Source organism: Pleurodeles waltl, chromosome 3_1, assembly GCF_031143425.1.
Source record: "Pleurodeles waltl isolate 20211129_DDA chromosome 3_1, aPleWal1.hap1.20221129, whole genome shotgun sequence".
NCBI classification, from domain to species: Eukaryota; Metazoa; Chordata; class Amphibia; order Caudata; family Salamandridae; genus Pleurodeles; species Pleurodeles waltl.
In genome coordinates, this window is record NC_090440.1 from 1,654,564,130 (window position 1) to 1,654,584,561 (window position 20,432).

At 40.7% G+C, this 20,432-nt stretch overlaps 1 protein-coding gene across 1 annotated transcript in view; it reads right to left on the reverse strand.

Annotated features, from left to right (window-relative positions):
* The window catches only part of CIR1 (corepressor interacting with RBPJ, CIR1), a 204,624-nt gene that overhangs the window by 155,734 nt on the left and 28,458 nt on the right, over nt 1-20,432 (reverse strand). Inside the window, exons 2-6 of the mRNA XM_069225370.1 lie at nt 10,436-10,530; nt 3,875-3,948; nt 3,379-3,381; nt 2,907-2,917; nt 2,762-2,820 (exon numbers count right to left, since the gene is read on the reverse strand). Of these exons, the coding sequence (XP_069081471.1) occupies nt 2,762-2,820; nt 2,907-2,917; nt 3,379-3,381; nt 3,875-3,948; nt 10,436-10,530 (242 nt within the window). The remainder of the gene's footprint in view (nt 1-2,761; nt 2,821-2,906; nt 2,918-3,378; nt 3,382-3,874; nt 3,949-10,435; nt 10,531-20,432) is intronic.

A 20,432-nucleotide genomic window follows, 5' to 3' on the forward strand; every position in this document is an offset into this window, starting at 1 on the left:
AAGCAGTAAAGATATTTTTTATCACACAGGGAATGTAAGCTCAACATACTTGATACATAGACTCTGATAGACTAACATTGGTGCTATTTTATTTTGCTTAGTGGCAATAACGCTATTTGACCTTTATATTTAGGTCTAATTTTGTGGCCAAGTTTAGAGCTGTGAAAATTTTGAGTTGAGCGTCATATTTTTATGATCCATGTCAACAGCTAAAGGTTGATGTTAAAAAACAAGTAAAAGATCAATATCAAAGACATTAACGGGCAGAAAAACTCAAAATTATCTGTACACTTTGGCCCCATTATTATGTAGATGTTGGAACTGGGCGCAAGAACGGAGTAGTCACCCAGTCCAAATTATATTTGTGCTGGGGAGTTTTTCCTAGGTTCTAAGTAATGAACAACCTTTATTTGGGCTTGTATTTTGTAAACAAATCTAAAATGTACCTTATTGTTCTTGCATGTTCAGATTAGCTGTTCAGGAAATCTAGATGGACTGGGAATATGGCCAGGCCATACAACTTCACAGTCATATTTTATATTATCTCCAAACTATTAACTGCCACAATAACAATTTTACAAATACCTTCATAATTGGATGATCGTGGAGTCCAGGATACTCATTTATAATGTATGTTATACTACGCTTCTTAATAGATAATTGCCCACTATTATTTACAAGGCACTTGTTTGTGTTATCTAATGTTGTGGTGTGATAACCAGTGAAGTTCAGTTTAACTGACACTCTAACTAATTCATAGAAATGTAAACTTACTGGTGACAGTCACAGTTTTGTGTGTATTGGTATATACACAACTCATTGAGAAGAGAGGATAAGAAACAAAAATAACTGAAGTCCTCCTCCTCCATGCCCGATTTTCAATGTAGCAGACTCACACAAACCTCTTGATTCCAAATAAAGGAAGATGGCCAAAAAAAACAAATTAACTCTGAAGCAGAACGAGAGAGAATGGGCAGAAGTTATAAGTGTGAAAGCTTGTAATATCTGAGCAACAGAGTCACTGCAGTGAATACAGTCTGCCTACTCCAATGAAGCTGAAAGGGAAGAGAGAAAGAAGTAGTGTTTGAAAACTGAGAAGAAGGGAACATCAGGACTAGAGAGCAGCCACTTTGATGTGCCCTTAACATTGAGTAGTGCACCTAATCTTGGGATGGTCCTCTAGTGCTTTTAAATAGCAACATCCTAGATTGCTACAAGATTCAGAAATAAACTGTGCCATCTATGTGGCACTGACCTTGTTGGGTCAAAATAGTCTAGTCAACCATTGGTTGGTCCAGCACAGATTCCTGAAGGAGTGACTTAATAAGCTTACTGTCTATACACTGTTACGTGCAGCCCCACTTCTGCTTCACAAAAGTCTTATCCCAATCTTGGTAAAAATATTGCTAGTGGATCTCAAGCCAAAGGGAAGTACTTTGTAATAGTAATCTACTTCTCTTTTGTCAGTATCAGTGAGACCATTGGAGGAAGCAGCTAAACCAAGAGAGGTAGGAATCGCACTTTCTAAAGCTCAGAGATAGTTTCCTAGGTGTTAAAGAGGAGAGGTTTCAGCCAGAGGCACAGTTTCCAATTTCTCCACACTCAAAAGAACCATTTGATTAAGGTAAAGGCATTCTAAGCAACGCAAAAAGCCTACAGTAAAGTTCCTGGTCCAGCTCAGAGTACACAGTCCATTATATTACTCTAAGAAGCCTGACACCATAGTCCAAACATTTCCTGGAAGTTCAATCACAGGGAGGGTGGAATGAGTAAGAGTCTGAAGAGGAAAGCAGTTTAGCAGGCAGGCTAGTCCAATCTGAAAGACCAATCCATGAAGCTGCGAAACCCACACAAAGACCTTCCTGTCAGTTAAAAAAGAAGGAGAAGAGGAGAGATGTAACCCGGCTGCTAATGTTGACTTGATAACGAAGCATGACCTTATCACCACAGCTTCTGCATTGTTCTTCGCTCAGTCTTTGAGAGCTCAGATGCATCTACAACATCAAGACAACATTGATCAATGCAGATGAATCAGCACAGTGATGCAGAATAATGTCAAAAGATGCTGTGGAACATCTAAGAGGACCTATCAGAAATTAGCAGCCAAACTGCAAGAACCAGAAATAATTGTTCATTGATCAAACAATCAATCAGAGCTTATAAACCCGTTATGATCTGATCCAGCGCCTTGAGACCCTAAGAGCTACATGTATAATGCAAAGTTACAAATGGGGAAGCATTCAACAACAACAGTTCCCACACCCCTGGAATCCTTTGAAGCTGTGAATATATGAATTTCAGAGGAAGGAGGGTGTCAGAACAAATGCATTTCCTAAAGTAATGGTACTAACCAGTTTGCTTGCGTGCATGTAGGAAGCAGTGCAATAATTAAATGTGTAATGCTGCAGCCTCAGACCCATGTAACATGCAATTGAGAGACCCTGTTCACATCCCTAAGCATTGAGCAATGTCTTAAATGGGGGCATACTGCACATCTCTTTCTGAAATTATCTGTGTCAGTCTCCTTATTTAATGTGTATAAATGGGGAAAAGAATCAAGAAGAGAAAGGCGGGTAAAGCAAATGAGAAGAGATTACATCACAAATACAAACATTTGAAAATACATCACAAATATAAACATTTGAGGAATTCACTAACCAAAAGGAAGAGCTGCATCTCACAACTTCGGGTAATGCAAAAAGGAAAGGGGGCGGGCAAACACAAATAAATCCACTTTTTGAGTTAGTGGAAATGCTCTTACTTTTCTCTTGGAGCGACCTTCTGCCACTCGAATTTGTACTCAGTGGCCTCTCCTTCTTGCTGCAATAAAAAAAGCAAAAGACTCAGGCAAGTAAACCTTAGCCAGATTGAATTTCTTGATGCATGCATCAAAACAGGTACTTTACCTCTTTCACTTCTTGATTTGAGCCCAAGGAAACATGAAAAAAATAGAAAATAACACTTTAGTGCTCATTTGTAATGCAATATAGCACAATGCAGGCAGCGAACAACTATATGTTTATGGCAGATGTCTAAAGAAGTGTTTGTGCTTTAAACAGTTTATTTTTTAAGAATCTTCCCACGATTCCCCAAAAGCCACTTGCGCATTTTTGTATGACCCAGGAAGGATATACTTTTATTTTTTTTAAACAGTATGAACATAAATAAGCTTTTAACAGCACTTTTGTGGGAAACAATTAAAGATGTACTAATATAGTTGACCTAGTCCAATCAGGATTCTATGGTGAGGTAAGATGATCAAAAAAGACGTAACGTATTCTTCCCCTCACATTTCTTCAGCTGAACTTAGAAAGTGTACATTTGGTCAGAAGAATTGTTGACTCAAATTGTAACATGCAGTGTTCCGAAAGAGTGCACCTTCTCACTCTTGTTGTTTAGTATTTATAAGCTTCTTTTGACATATATAAACTTGAACGTCATCAGATTTGTTGTGTAGTTCATACTGGTGCAAATAGCCATCACAAGGCTCATGGCTTGCCTGCAGTAGTGGTTTAGCAGCATAGAGACAATTCATGGGGGCAAGGGAGTTGACTCATTCACAATACACTGCTCAAATATTAAACGTCCAGAGCCAATAATTCTGTGTTCTTTGAAACACTGGTGACTTTTCCCAAAAAGTATGCTGGTCACTGTAAAGAGTTGTTTCTGGCTGAAATAGTTGAAGCATTTCATGTGGTGGGTGGGTGGGTCATTCTTGCAGAGCATAATGCTAGACCCTCCAAACTATGAGGGTCAGCAATCCTTGAGTTTAGGCTGGCTCTGTTTAGCATCCTTTAGGTTCTCCTTACAACAAAATATTTAGGGAGCATATTCAAGTATTTGAATGTCTAAAAACAATTATAAAAATGTGTACCTTTTTCTGCCCCCGGGGGAGCTTCATACATGAAATTCAATCCATTCTTGACACGCTCATCGCCCAATAGCACTCTACAATAATTAGAAGACACCAGTTAAGAGGAGCAGTGAAAATTAAATAAGTGCCAATACGTTTATGCTTCAGAAGATTGTGATCAAAGACATGTGTATTCTCACATCCAACCAGTTGTCCTTCACTAAACCACTGTTTTCATTCAAAATAAACAGAAGTATCAGAGACAGACTGGTCCACAGAAACACCTGGCAATGAACACAGGAATGACAGATTACGCTTTGGGATCTCCCTCCGATGACAGGTCACTACCCCTGCGGAAACTGTTACGTGTACCTGCTTACCAAACAGTCCAAAACATCTAGACCTTGACCTCCTAACACTCTGGGAGCAGAGAACACATATGAATTGTAACAGCAATAATGTAGTCTACATCATCACATGCCTATGTGGCCTCTGCTATATCGGAATGAGCACTAGAAAAATAAGAATTAGGATTGGTGAACACAGGAGTGCGATGAGGTGTAGAAGAGCATCTACTAAACATTCTTTGGACAAAAACCATAACGACAAAGACATAATGTGGTCTATTATTGAGAAACTCACTGCACGGGGGAGGTGAACAACAAATTCCTGGAAAAAGAACTGAAGTGGGTCTACAAACTGCAGGCTAATAAAGAAGACCTCAATGACGAAATACCATGGAATCAACGGAGACTCTGATAGGTCGTGGAGGAACACTAAGAATAATCTTACTATACGACTACTGGAATACACTTTTTTCGAACGTGAGGTCATTGTCGGAATTGTGGGTCAGTATTGGTTTGGTGAAATAATTTCCTCCACAGGCTGGAGGTTAGTAATATCAATTGTAGATATTCACCTCATCCCCTGTTGCAACATGGCATGTCCAAAAAAAAGAAAGGAAAAAAAGAAAAAGAGTATTGATAGCATGATACTGACACGAGTTGACATGGGGCCGTTCTGGCCTGTTCTACTACAAATATGAATTAATATGTAATGTCTTTTACTACACACTGCAAGGCAGTTTGAGGTCACACCGATACGAGCTTGATGTCTCAATAGAAAAGTACCTTTTTAGTCATCACAGTAATATCAGGTTTAAGCATTCTTTATACTTTAAAAAACAATAAATAAAAAAGAGCATTTTTTTCAGATCCAGTGTGGTATGCCCCTTGAAAAAAAATAGCTTTTGACAGCACTGTATTTGTATAAACAGACACAGGGCCACTTGGGGACTACGTTCCCTAGAATTCTCGGGCCGGACTCCTGGCACAAACACCAATGAAATACTACATTTCGGCCCGCCCGGACTCTTGCAAACATTTACACCGATGTTTACAAATCAGTTTCACCAGCATGTGCACATGCATGGACATTCAGGTCCATTGACCTACGTACTCGCATTACCTGGGGTAATTATCTTTTTTTATGAGCAATACCTGCATCGGCCCTGGGGATAATTAATCGTGCAAACACATTGGTTCTCTTTAACAACGAGGTTCAGCTGGTCCGGCCACGGGTGATATAATCCCTGTTTTTCTGCATTTCGTGACCACAAGCTGGGGCCAGCTGCAGCATAGTAGGTGTTAAGGACGGTAGGGACCCCTGACAATGTAAGTAAACCAAGGCTTTTGGCAGCTAAGCCCTGGGCTCTGTTAACATTTGGCCTTTTTCAGTTGATTTTGACTTTGCTACAAGTATAATCCACATAGCCTTGTTATGGATATGAAGTTCACGCTTCAACAAGTTTTTTTTTTCCCACTGTACCAATTTGTTCGCTATAGGGAACCCAGTATTTGACTACATGGCCAACCCTCTTCAATCCCCAGAAAGGTAAAATTTACCCAGTACTGGGGTAAATGTAAACAAATCCACAGCATGCCTTCATCTATGTAGACATCCCACGACCCTTTTGGTCCATACATGTGTTTTTATGTACTTTTGAGCACAACTTCTAAACAATGAGCTTGTTTTGCTCAAGTCTGGTTGAAAAACGGAAGAATATATGTATGAGACAACAGATGCACCATACTTGGGACCGCAAAACTGATGTGAAGCAGTAGATGTCAAGATGGTATGCTAGGCTGCAATGAGTGCAGCACCACAATCTGGTGCGCAATAATCACATCTTGAAGTATATGAAGAGAAACACAAGTGGGTGGTGTGTGCATCACATATATAAATATACACTTTTGCACTAATGCTTTGTGCCAATTTTTCCTGTTTTGCAGGTACTTTTGGATCGGTAAGTAGAAACTACCGTTGCATGCCTTAACTTAGTATGCATGCCAAATGAAATCTTCTCAGGACTTAATATATGTCACTGGGGGAGTAGTAGAAAAACAATCCCGCCCTAATGAATGCCCATGACCTTAAAAGGCCAGTAGTATAGGGCAGAAACTTGTTGGCGATACAAGGGTCATAGGCCCATAATATCCTCAGTGCCCCTTCATAGTTAGTTTTAATCTTTCCCATCCACCCCCCAATAAAGGGATACCTTGGGATTGGACGAGGATTTTTTTATTTCGTTGTTATGCCCCCTAGATAATAGTATGCAAAGACATCACTGGAACACAATCGATCCCCGCTGACTTTTAGGTGACAGGGTGAACCTGATGATGAAGCATGCAATTATCTGAGTGGGTAAGGGTTATTTATAAAAAATGATTATTTTCCCTTTTCCCTGCCTCCTACTGAGGTGGTGTATAGGCATGGCACTTATCAATCCCCTTCTTGAAAACTGTCTCTTCCAGCAGAGGGGTACCTTTATGTTTGTTTAGTTTCTAGGGAGTATGTATCCCCTCATCCTTTGACATGTAAAAATGATCTCCCCACCCTTCAAGGTTCGGAAGGTCCTGGGACCCCCATATCAATTTTGAGGCGTGTATATGCATATACATACATAATCAGGAAAGCAAGCTTGGAGAGTGTTTGTTTTAAAAAAAAATTACACAGAAACAATTTGCAACTTTGTGAATAAGTGTTTCGCTAAACTATTGAGCAACATGAAATACCATTTCTCTGAACACCACTTCATAAATTTGTTTGATACATACCAGTGAAAGTTAATAACACTGCTTATACTAGTGCATGCTAGTGGCTTAAAAAATAATTTTGGTTTGTTATCTACGTATTAGCACAGTTGTAAACAATCTACAAACCTTCTTGTGTTAGAACATTTGGAAATGGGTTTACTCTTGTTTTGTGCATCTGGGATGAAAAGCTATTGGGACTTTCTAAAGTGTTGTGCCCTGTAATACAAGAAAGCTCTTCATACATCATGAGTATGCACTCTACCAAACATACAATACTCATAATTGGCCAACTTTACAACACCTGTAGCCCGATTTAAAGAGCATGTGATTTCAACCCAGAAAACAACTAACCAGGGGCACTCTCACAAAATATACCTGAAAGTGGTGTTCTTTTTGTGGCACATGGGGAAAACTGCTAGGGAATGAGGATAGATCTAAAATATTTTACTTTGAGTTAGATATACCCTATACAGAATAAACAATGGCATACATTTCAACCGGGAATTCCGGAACACGTTCTGAGGATGATGAAGTATTCTTTTCCAATCGTTGCCACTAAATAATCTTCTTCCATCTGATTCCCATTTGTCTCCATGGCTGTAGGGACACTACTGAAAGCTCTAGAAAGGGTTTATAGTGCCAATTAATTAATCTACATCATTAACCTATAGTCTGTAGGGAGTGTAATAATATACATGAGAGGGGGCCATCTCATTTAACTTCCCAATGGGACTGTAGGGCCCTCACAGGTCTAGAATGTAACGAATAGTGGCCTGATAGTATGCCTACATCTTCAATAAGCATGAAGATCTAACAAACATCCCCCCCTTAGAATAAGTCACAGACTTAGGCTTCCTCCCATTTGTTAAAGTTGTGTCCAGTAAGTATTCCTGCCAGGGTTGGGAGCACTTTCAATGGAATCATTGGTGTATGGTAAAATGAAAGGCCATGATGCACTATAAGCAAGACCACACTGTTCAAAGAAGCCTAGGGGAGCTCTCTGGGATTTTTTTCCACAAGACAAAAGGCAGCATGTAACAGGCCTCCCACTACATAGAGAGTCCAGTACCCAACAGCTACCTCTCTACCAGTCATCAGGCAAGCCACTGCAACTGAGCTGCAGGATAACAATCCTCAAAATCTAGGGCTCCTATACACCATCAGTGAAAAGCTGCAATTTCCTTAATGCCCCTCTGCACCAGTCTGTCCTCCAGATTAGTTCACCTTGGAGACTATTTCAATATTTGAAACATCTCTTGGGTATAATCATGGGGATGTTAGCAAAGAGATTAAGGAGGCGTGCTAATGCCACCATCTTTGTCAGTTGCTGGCAGGGTTGCCCTCACAATGGCAGAGATGACCAGAACATTGCCTGCAACCAAAAATAAAGAGTGGCTGTCCCAATATTGCCGTCTATCTAACCTCTGTGGGAATTGTAAATCCTGATCCCCAGATATGGGAATAGCATGGCTGTTCAAAGTAGACTGTTCCCACGAGGAGCTGGGTTGGTACGGATTTGCATAAGGCACAAATAAGTGTGGAGTTGCATGGTGGGTGAAAAACAATGGACTGGAATGCAGCCCAAGCGACTGCCAGCTGGCTCAGATTAATTGAAGCATTCCATCCATCACCTTGATTCTACTGAAATCAGTTTTGTTCCCAACTTAGTTTACCATCTAGCAGACTGGCACTGCTTGGAGGCTGCAACGGATTTAAAGAAAAGGCACCGGATTTCCACCAGTTAAAAGTGAGACCCACTATAATTTGAAAGGCAGGAATAAAACTCAATTAGTTGAGTAAAGTCAGCTTTCTTGACATACAGCAGGATATCATCAGCATATAGTGAAATTATGGGTTGAAGTCTAACCTGAACTGGGGAGATAGCAATAGAGAATTCTAATCCATAAGGCCTTTCATTAACCAAACCAAACCAAACTGTTTGAAGACCTAAATCATTTCACTTCAATTTACAACAGAAGGCCTTTTCAGGGCCTAAGGCTATACTCGCCGAATCGGGCCAAGTTTTAGAGGTTTCTCCTAAGATGTCAAAAAGCCTTCTAAGATTACAGGGATATTGCGTCTGAAAATGAACCAGACTGATTAAAGTTTATCATCCCTGGTACAGAAGTAGTACAGAAACATATGAGAAAGTGAAGCTAAGCCAGGCACATCCGCACACAGGAGAGAGCATTGAAAATCTTGTACTAAATTGACAGAAAAGATATGATACAATAGGCCCATTGTCAAAAAGTTAATACAATAGTTTAAGAATGTGAAATACAGACATTCATTCAAACACAATAAAAAACAAGTAGTTGAATCAAATAAATCAGCATGGGTGATTCAAAAATGGTAGACATTTGGACTTCTTAATTTACAGGTAGATTTCGATCATGGAATTAATTGTTATAATATTCTTTGCTAAATGCCTGGATGCAACAAAGACATAGGTGGACCTCAAACATACATAACATTTAATTTATAAAATTGGCTATTTAATGTATAAGACAAGATACTAGTTCACGTTTTTGAATGGTTAAAATGAAACATTCTTTTAAATGAACTTGCATGCACAGTTGTGAAACATTCAACATAAACAGTACTGTAAGGTTTGTGGAAAGAAAAACTAAAATTTAAATTGTATTTAATTTAAAACAATTGTTTCAGTAAAAAGTTTATTTAAATCTTTAAATAGTTTAACATTTATTATTATGTTAAGTTTTGGTGCTGATTTGATACTTTGGTAGTCTTAAGTGAACAGGAGTAAACAGACATGTATTTCAATAACTTGTATTTAAAAGATAAGATTTATTTTGTATTGATTTTTTAAACTTTCCTATTACTTTCTAGAATGAGATACCTGCCCCCTAAGGGGAAAAGCTACTAACAGTAACTTTTCAATTGTAAATTCTGACGTAGGATTGTGAAACCGGTCAGTGGAGGGAGTGAAGGCGCAAGTCTACATCATGGAATAAATCTACAAATGGAAATGGTGAATTCCATTCATGAGGTGATTTACACCTACAAAGGTGTAGATTTACACAAGAAGACCTCTGTACATGGAAACTTACCTTTGTGTATACCGGTGACTGTACTTATTCTTCTGTCTAATACGTACCTCCGACTATATGTCACAGGGTCAACTCTCGACAAAGGATATTTTTGCACTGTCTGAATTTGCTGGATTCAAGCACGTGTAAGATATATCTTACTGTATTCAACAATGCAAGCACATTGTTTTTTTCCTTACAAAACTCTGTAAACTATATAAAAGTCTGGAGAGGTGCTTTCAAAGTGTGGAAATTAGTTTGCTACGTCAAAAAATTATAGAAAGTATAACTTTTATTCTAAATAATACACCAGCTCTTAACTCTGACATAGAGCTCGCTTACTGTTGATGTATAAAAATGTTGATTTATAACCAAGTGGGGGATAACAACTCCACATCACACACTTCTTTCACTAGTCCATGCAGAGAATGCCTCACCTGTTATCATACGACTCCTGTTCTTTAACATACTGCTGCATTAGCTCTTCTTGCTTCTTCTTATCATATGTTATCTTCTGTTCTGCCATCCATACCTATTCAAAGATACACTTGTTAGATACCCAAGTTTGAGTAAAAGCTACAGTTGCTTTAGTTTTTGTGCAAGAATCAGTGTTCTAATGAGTGGGCATAAATTATTATCACAGTCTGAAAATGTGGCCTCATCACAGGTTCAAAAAAATCTGAATATATCAAAATCCATTCCTGATCCACTGCCCTGCTTGTTCCCATGGATAGAACTGAATCAAAGACGTTAATTTGATCAAATATGCCTTGAAATTTGGCAACACGATCATCCAGTGCAGGGTCAGTACTATTTTCCAGTTAAAAAAATGCCACGTCAGAAAAACGTTGCATAAAATGAAAATGTATTTCTGTGGAAAACACAATAAATGATATGCTTAAAAAGTACAAAAATCATGCAGTACATCATGCTGTTAAATGACTGCGAGTGATAGGTACATTCTGAATCTTACATAACCATGAATTAACCTGTTTCAGTGTTTCACGTTAAAGCACGTAGAATAACAAGCATTAATTAAAAATATACAGAGGTGCCATTACTTTACAAGAGAAAATAATCATCAAAAGCTTGGAATTCAGACAAAAGAGGGAATGTTTTTGTTGACTTGACACCTGAAAATATGCTAATCAGTAGAAGCTGCAAATTGCTGCATTCGTGACATTCTGCAATTAAACATGACTTTCAGACATGGTTACAATATAATGCTGCTAAATGAAAACTAAACGACAATAAACATCAGCAAAATCCTTTTGAATATATTTCAATGGATCCTAACTAAATTGTTAAGAGCCTAAACACGTAAATGCCAGCGCCGTGTTTGTAACACATGATTCAGTGCAACAGGGGAGCACCTTGAAAAACCTGCTAGGAAACCACTGACGCAAAGAAGGGAAATATATACAAACTTGTGAACCATCGGGCCAAGCATTCTTGACTTACAAAGATGGCACCTTTGGTAGACTTTTATATCCACAGCTTTCAACCAACCAGAAAGAGTGTTCAGGTTTCGGAAAGTTTTATTTAAAAAAAGCACAAAAGGAACAAATGCTAATACCAGAGGTGGTTCCTCCGTTAGGGCGGAGGAGCGTCAAACTCCTCCCAATCGCTGCTCTGAGCAGCGTCGGGATCGGTCGCAGGGCAGGCTGGAAACCTGTGCCTGTCTGCAGCGACGAGAGCAAGAGGAGCGGCACAGGAGCGGAGCAGGTAAATTTTCATTTAAAAAATATATATTTTTAAACACATTTTTCCCCCCTCGAAACCCTTCCCCCAAACTACCCCTTCCCCCAGCCCCTGCGCCGCACCCACCCCTTGTTACTGAAGCAAGCCGCTACTGGCTAATACCACAGCAGTGCTGAGTAAGTCTATGCTTCACCCAACAGTGACTTTCTGCCTCAAAACATGGAAAAGTGACAGAATGGAGCACAGCTGAATGTACCAAACCTCTAGGTGAATATTCAGAAGGAAATCATAGCCACTGGCACAACTGTAAATGTAAATAATTAGAGCCTGGTACCCAACTGTATATAACATGCAGTGATTCAAATGAAGCACTTGGGCATTCTGCTAAGAGTCCCATTTGTTTGAAGAATGAGGGTTGGATTGGAAAAGCTCTTTACAGTGTGTAAGTGATACATAAGTGTTCGTATAAAGCAATTTGCTGTGGTAAATTCTGCATCCTAATTCACATAATCATCATTTGTGATATTAAGCAATAATAAACCTCAAACGCTTTGATGGAACAGTATAGCTGATCTCTTTCACTGTGATAGATTGAGACTAATTGAGAATCTGGGGCATTTAAGCGTTGGCCTCCATATTGCAGGAGGTTTCCACCTGGAAACAAAAGCAAATGTACTCCTGTGAGGGCAAGCACAAGTGCCTGTTAGATGGAGAAAGGACCACAGAGGTACTTAGTGGGCAGGCAGGACAAGGGACATCGCCACAATGAGATAGTTTCTCTGTGTAGGAGGATAACCTTAGGTATGGAAATACAGAACTACACATGACTTATTATAAAACCTTCTTCAAGGTGAAAAATGTGCATAAGTAAAGTCAAGAAGACTAACCTTAATGTACTAAAACATGTAAAGACAGGTATGCAAAAACGTGCAAAGGCTATTTTTGCCAATTTTCTGTGCAACATGCCTCTTGCTGTTCCAAAAGCATGGTAAATAAAACCAGGTAAACAACACAGTCTCTTGAGTATGGGTGCATGCGTACGTTTCCAAGCGTCGCCACGTTGCGGTCAGAACTATTGGCTTTGTTAGTGATGGTTTGTGAATAAGGATGGGATATGTTGTGATGATAGTGGCTTTCATTGCTGCTAACTCATAGCTTCTATGGAACACGTAGACCACATGATTGTTGGTGATTTTCATGCAGGTGACAATCATAGGGAGAGAAATGGAGCGAAAGCAGAGGTTTGTCCTGCATTTAATGGCCTAGAGATAGTTAGCGACTAACAAGATACTTTGCAGGGGACTGAGCTACTGGGCCCCCAAATCCATCAACTTTAAGTGAGCTCTACACACTTAAGATAATACAGTAAACGAGTTATGGTGTGTTGAGGCCGCAGAGTTTATGAACTGCCTGGGAGAAAAACAATGCCACCAGATATGATGTGCAAAAGGGATTTGGTGTGTGAGCAAATCGAATGCGTGGTCTATAAGGTGCTCTATATGTGAGATGATGCGGTGAAGAAATAACACTGGGCAGTGCTAAAAGCAATTATTTCAAATTGAAGTTACAGCAATTAAAATGGCAGTTTTATTTGCAGGTGTATTTAACATTGCACTTGAGGTTAATCACTTCTCTTATTTTCTTAAATTCAAAGAAACTTCTCCAATCCAAAGCAGTCAGCAAAGGCATTAATGTAGTCACCCTTTCTTTTTGTGTCACTGAAAATGTACATTTTCTAAAATAGAAAAGTAAAAGGGTATTGGGAATAACATGATGTTTGGACGAGGAAGGTGACAACCGTGCTTGAAATCGAGGACAAACGAGATTAATTTTCAACTCTCGTTAGTGTTGCTATCAACAACAATTTGAAAATCTCAGCTTTGAGCACTTACATCAAAAGTTTTTCTTTAGTAAACAAAAATTAAAACTTTTCTCCTGAAACCTCTTTGGCATTTGTAACCCTTATTTTTAAAATGAAATCTGCATCCGCCAAATAGTTCCTGCTAGCTGCTGCTGCTCCTCATAACTCAACTTCTTGCACTGGGATGGAGGATCTAGGCAAAAAATACACAACTTGAAGCTGTGCGCCAAGTATTGTTGTCCAAGGTCATGAAGATGCCAGTCCTTCAGTGACGGGCCCTTCAAAACCCACAAATACGTGTTTCAGACAGGGGAGCTACCTGATGCTCCACCACTGCAAACTAATCTGTTTCTCTACCTGTGTGTGAGATGGATGAAGCAAGAATACATTTGCCAACATCTGACAAATGGATCTGTACTCTCTTCCTCTAAATGACCACCTAATCCCTAAAAACCTAATACGCTTCAGGAGTATAATGTTCGTAACACCAAAAACCTTTTTTTCCACTGACTGTCCATATACCATATTTATACTTTTTTTTTTTTATATAACAGCAAAAGTAATGCACAAAATTGCAATACATTCACAGAAGACGGCGGACGATGTTTGGATAATAATGTGCAAAACTATTCGAAAAAAAACGAACACAAGGTTTTGCACCCCTCAAAGACTGGAATTTTATCAAGTCTTCATCAATCCATGATAAAAGTTTAAGGAACAAAAATGTCAATTGTGCTTTTTCTTGAGAAAGTTTGCACTGCTTTGTCAAACGCAGCAAAAGTTATTGAAGAGGAAAATATTTTTCCTACGAACTAAGAAGTGAAAGGCTGTGCCTAGTGGGCTATAGATGAAGGGACAACGAGCGCAGGGCCTGGCCAAAACAAAGTTTCTGCAACTACAGCTTTTTAGGCACATCTAAAAGGCAGTTCCAAGCTGGCTCGGCGAGACGTAAATCTGAGCAAAGGGAATGATTTTGCTGGGCTAATTAAAGGTCAAGGCCAGTGGGCTCTTGAAAATAGCAAGCAGAGAACAACACCTAGACAAAACCTCTTGAGTCCTGCTAGGCCCACATGACTTTAAATTGCTCAAGAAATAGTAAACAGATTTACACCAAATTTATAAAAGTAAACAGCAGAAACCAGATTAAAGGGACATACCAAATTTTGTCTTATTCCATTCAGAAGTTTCCCCCACACCCCCCTCAGAAAATACATTTCAGGGACCCCTACATAATGTTCCTTTCCCACTCATTTGACTAATTGCCATGAAACAGACAATGATTGAAAAAAGTGAAATTTACTTTTTAATTGTTGCATTAACATTTATCTTACAGATTAAACTCTACCTATATTGAAAGTTGACCTGGCCACCTCTTTTTTGACACTGTTCTAGTCGATGTAATGTATGATTCAACTAAGAACCAAATGAATCACCGAGACAGATTGGTTTGGCAATCATGAGGATAGCCAACTGGGGTCAGATGTACCGTGTCCCATATTTTACAATCACGGAATACATTATTTAATAATAAAAATGCCACTAAATACCATACCTATTTCAACACTGAACAGCAACAAAAACAGGTATATAAAGAAACACTGAAATTATGAATTATAATTATTGAGATGCTGTAGCAACCAAAACAAATTTCCAGAAACCTGATGTAAGATACCCCATTGTATAGGAAACACACTTACGGTGCATCTAATTCAAAGGGAGGAGAGATCTGGTTTAATATTATGCAAGAGGGGCATGCACAAGATGATGTTTTGTGACGAGAATGAAATAAGGCCTTTATTATGAGTTTATGTAACAAGTGCTCCTGACCCCATCGGAATTCCAAGTTGCACCCGGGAACCCTGGTTGCAAATAGCAGCCAGAAACTCCAGGTGAAAGTAGGAGGAAAATGAGGAATTTCCAGCAGTAGTGGGCATGGTTACTGGATTTACCCAGTAGTTCCTAAATTCTCAGTGTAACCAGAGGATTTCACTTGTAATCCTCAGTAACTCTGCAGAGCCAATGTTTCAGAAATCAGTAACTCCAGTAATCGGAGTTACTGGGGAAATATCAGAGGGACTCCGAATGAGGCCTATGCAAAGCTCCTTAAATGTGACATCTCCACAAGCCTACACTAGCTTGCATGAACCGAGAATCTGACACGAGTTTCAGCATATTATCACATAATACAAGAGCAGAAATGGGAACAAAAGCAATCAAATTTCCCAGATGTTGGTATTTGGTTCTGTGGCTTGGTCACCCTTGTCACTTGCTTTTATGCAGTCAGTCTTCTCGACTGAATCATATTTTCAGGGATTTACACGCAAGGTTGGGGTTCAGAGTAACCGGAGACCAAGTTTCCAACAAGGACAGAAATACTATGCCTCATGCCACATGCTAGCCGTCCATCATGCACTAGAGATGTTACTTTTCTCTCTCAAGACCTAAACATGTACTTACTGATTGGGTGAGGGCAAAGGATAAATGCTGCAGTCCTGCATGGCATTAAAAACAGAAGCCCAAGGCTGTGGCTAGACCACACTGGAAAAATGTTTAAAAAAAATTGTCGGGACACCCAAACCTTAAATAAGCAATAATTTGAGACACTTCATGGTTCCCTTGAATAGGTTCATCAAGACCTAAGCATAAATTATACAACGGAGGAACACAGTATACAGTGCAGTTATATATTGGCCCGATTACTTGATGGTAATCTTCATTGCCACTTCCTATCTGCATCGCAGTACCTTCTTTACACAAGATGTATTCATACCATGGACGTACTAGTAATGGATGCCCCACTCTTCTTTTCTTACTTTAAATATATTTATTGTGCTAAAAAAAAAAAAAAAACATGAACATATATACAATGCACTCATGGTTCCTAAAATAATCAGTGTGGGTAAAAATTATAAACATTAGTTACATACGTCTGCAGAACAATATGTCATTCAAAGCTTTATTTACATTAAAGAAAATATAGCCTTAACAGCAGGTCTTCAGATAATTAAAGGTGTACATTCAGTGAGATTAAATTAGGATAACATTCTTTCTTTAAATGCATAATAAAAATAAAAAAATGCTAAAAAATTAAGAGAACATAAACTCATTAGGCAACATTTGTAAACATATCTCTATTATATTACCGTTATAGTTGTATTATATTTGTGAATCAACTCGGATTTTCTTTTTAAAAATTGCCTGTTCATTCCCACCTTATGGCCAGCATCAGTTCGAAACTACTGTGGGTGTAGAGGGTGGACTAGACAGAGTTGCAGAGATGCAAGGTGTACTTATAAGCACCAAACAGAAAATAGTTGTGTTTATAGTGGCGCAATTTGAGATCTAGGCTAATGGCATCATGCGATTTAGTAGGGCACTATGGAAACTTAAGTCTGTATGTCCTTTAGCGGGATTTACGAAAACTATCCTGTTTTACTGAGCAACATAAAAACGCAGTATTTCTAAACGTAAACCGGTCGTTAAATATTTGCGAGTTGTGACTGATATCACTTGCTTAATGTAATCCACAATTCACTATTTGCAACTCATGTTTCCAAAAATTTCCCTGGGCATGGGGAGACCAACAGAAACCATGCAAAGCGGGCTATAATTGGCTTTGCTAATATTTTTTTAGCGTTACTGGCTTTAAATAGAACTTGTTTGCCTCATCTATACAAAGGTCCTTGTGGGACAGACCCTCATCCTCTTGAAGAAACATTTAAATCCTCTAATGTTTAAGTTACTTGTCTAACTTAACTTGCTAAATCATCTATAAACACCTATTTCTCTTAGTAAGGAAAAAAGGGCCAACAGTCCAGATTAATGAAAAACAGCACACGGTGTGAGAAGTGCCCTGGTTGTTTGAATTGGTATAATGATCTGTTATTAAGACCTAATCCGTTGTAACAAACGTTGTGGTGAAATGGGCTTTCAAATACGGCACTTGGATCCATGACTTGATGGGCTCCGAGGCTAACATCAGTCTCTGGAGCTGCAGAATATCTCCATCTTTTAGGCTTTCTGAAGTGGCTTGGAATGGATGTGCAGCCATTCTGGTCAATCGACTATGCAGGGAGGATATCTTGCCCTGCATCTTGAAAGTGAGGACTTTCATCTTGGGCAGGAGACTGTGAGAAGCCAAGCACCCACCATTCTCTCAAAACATGGTGATACAGATTAGAAAGTGCCTCTCCCTGAACCAGTGAGATGAAAGTTCCATTAAGAAACAGGCTGCATGGGAGGGTGCTAGGAAAGAAGAAGCCACGACTGCAGGTTTACCTTCTCAGGGTTCTGCACTGGGGGATGTGGCTTAATGGTACACACAAGATACCCTGGGACAGGTAGGAGATCCCAATTAAGAGCCTTAAGAGCCTAATGGTGTTGTTGGACCCACCTGGTGCTGGGTGGCTGGGTGTTGGGTCCCTCAAAATGTCAGTTACAAAGAACAGAAGGAAAATAAAGAAAGACAAGCAAGATGTCTTTAAAAAAAAAAAATATATATATATATATATATATATATATATATATATATATTTATTTATTTATTTATTTATACAAATTTACAATAAAAACAGCAACAATAGCCCCAGGAGCTGGTAAATACAACATAAGGAGTCCATCAGTGTGCACATAGTATAGCTAGGGACAACCAAAAGTATAGTACAACGAAACAAGGTTCCCAGCATGTCCAGATCAGCAAATTCAAGCGGCATCCCATATGCCTAACAAGAGCAACAACATGAAGCACACCGCTAGGGGATAATCTGAATGCTAGAGCTCTCCAGGGTAAAAAACTCAACAACAGCCACAACAACATAAGAATGGAGGCAGCAGAGCAGACTCATGTAGCAGGATCGTCCACCAAACAGCACGTACTACGCTTGCGGGGAACATAGTCCAATCCAGTCAACCATGTGCATGCCCATTCATATGTAGCCGAGGCCCTCTCAATTCAGCCATGAATCTCCAAAAAGGAGAGGAAGGGTGCCCAGATGTCTCTAGGGCGAGAACACGCAGGGGCCAGCTCCCATAAGATTGACAGCTGCTCCTGGCAGAACGCAGCATCACGCAGCCAATCAGACCTCCGCAGAGCCCTGCCCCGCCCCCAGCACATCGCCACTCTTCTCTCTGCCAGCAAGAGCAGTATGCCTACCAGACGCCTCCACTCCGACTGCACCCCATCCAGCAGCCCAAGCAACACCAGCACAGGGGAGAAAGGCAGATCCAAGCCAGTCATTCCAGCTATCGCATGCATCACCTCTCCCCAAAAGGTGCGCACCTCTCCACAATTCCACGCCAGATGCAAAAAATCAGCATCCGGCGCATGGCATCGTTCGCAGCGTGTATCATCACGCAGCCCCATATCACACAAACCGTGAGGGGTATAATACAAGAGATGTAAGAATTTAAAGTGTATGAGCCGCAGTCTGTAATTAGGCAACAGTGTTCTCATGTGTGCGCAACAGCTTCTCCACATAGCCTCAGTAATAGCCTCCCCAACATCCATCTCCCATTTAGCCTTAGCAGCCTCCACCACAGCCTTCCGCTGCTCCTGCAAGCACCCATACAATCTGGTGATAAGCCTACGCGGCGACTGCGCACGCCACAGCAACTCAAGCGCCTGACAGGTCTTAGGCATTGACGGGAGACCAGTAAATCGTGCACGGAGCATCGCATATACGTGCAGCAAATATAGCCTGGGTAGCACATTATCAGCTCCTGCCCTCAGCGCCTCCTCCGGCAAAAGCAAGTGCTCATTCACAAACCCGTCCTCCAGCAACGACAACTCAAAAGCAGCAAGAAACTCTCGCAATTGTGCATCGCGGGACATCCTCTCATCTGCAATGTCAAGCACCGGCATCGCAGGGGCAAAGGGTTCACCCGTCCCTGACCGGCGCACCAAAGCAGCCCAAGCCCCATAAGTGCACGCCACAGTATCTACTCCCCTGGAGCGAGTCCAGGACATGCATCCAAGAACCCTCGTCAGCCGGTCCGGCCACACCGCGTCGCTCTCAGGCGCAAGATGAGGTAGATACCTTATAGGACGAATCCAAATATACGCAAAATGAGCCAGCACAATAATAATAAAGCTCCAGGTCAGGGGCGGCAAGGCCCCCCATCTCGAATGGCAGCGTCAGCTTCTCCCAGGAGATCCTGGGCTGCCCGCCCGCCCACACCAGCCGCACCAAAGCTGATCTAAGCCTCTGAAGGAACTCACGGTTAGCACCAATGGGAGGTTAACAAAAAGATACTGAAATTTTGCCCAATAAGCGAAAGCGGCAGCGAACGCCACACCTTGAGCCTGACTTCCAACCAAGCAACTAACTTGCCATAATTGGCAAGCCAAAGGGTCTCTGCATTGCAACTCAGCCAAACTCCCAGATAGCGAAACCGGGCATCAGCCCATTCAATAGGATAACACGACGAGAAGCACGCAATGCCACAAGTGAGGGAAAGCACAACCGATTTAGACCAGTTCATCATTATGCCAGAAAAGGCACCGAAACGGACAACCTCAGTGAGCAAAACATCAAGGTCCCTACCCGGCTCCCGCACATACAGGGCGATATCATCCGCATACATCGAAATTAAAATCGTACGCTGCCTGAACTGCAGCCCTCTGTGATTAGGATGTTGCCGCAAATGGGCCCCCAGCAGTTCCATCGCGATAGCAAAAAGCAGCGGGGATAAAGGGCACCCCTGACGAGTCCCCCAGGCCACCGGAAAGGGGCCCGAGACGCAGCCATTCAGCCGCAGCCTCGCAACCGGATCCGTATACAGCAAACGAATCAGCTTTATAAATCGGGCACTCATGCCCACCCTGCCCAGCAGCGCAAATAGGTATGGCCAGGCCAAAGAATCAAATGCCTTTG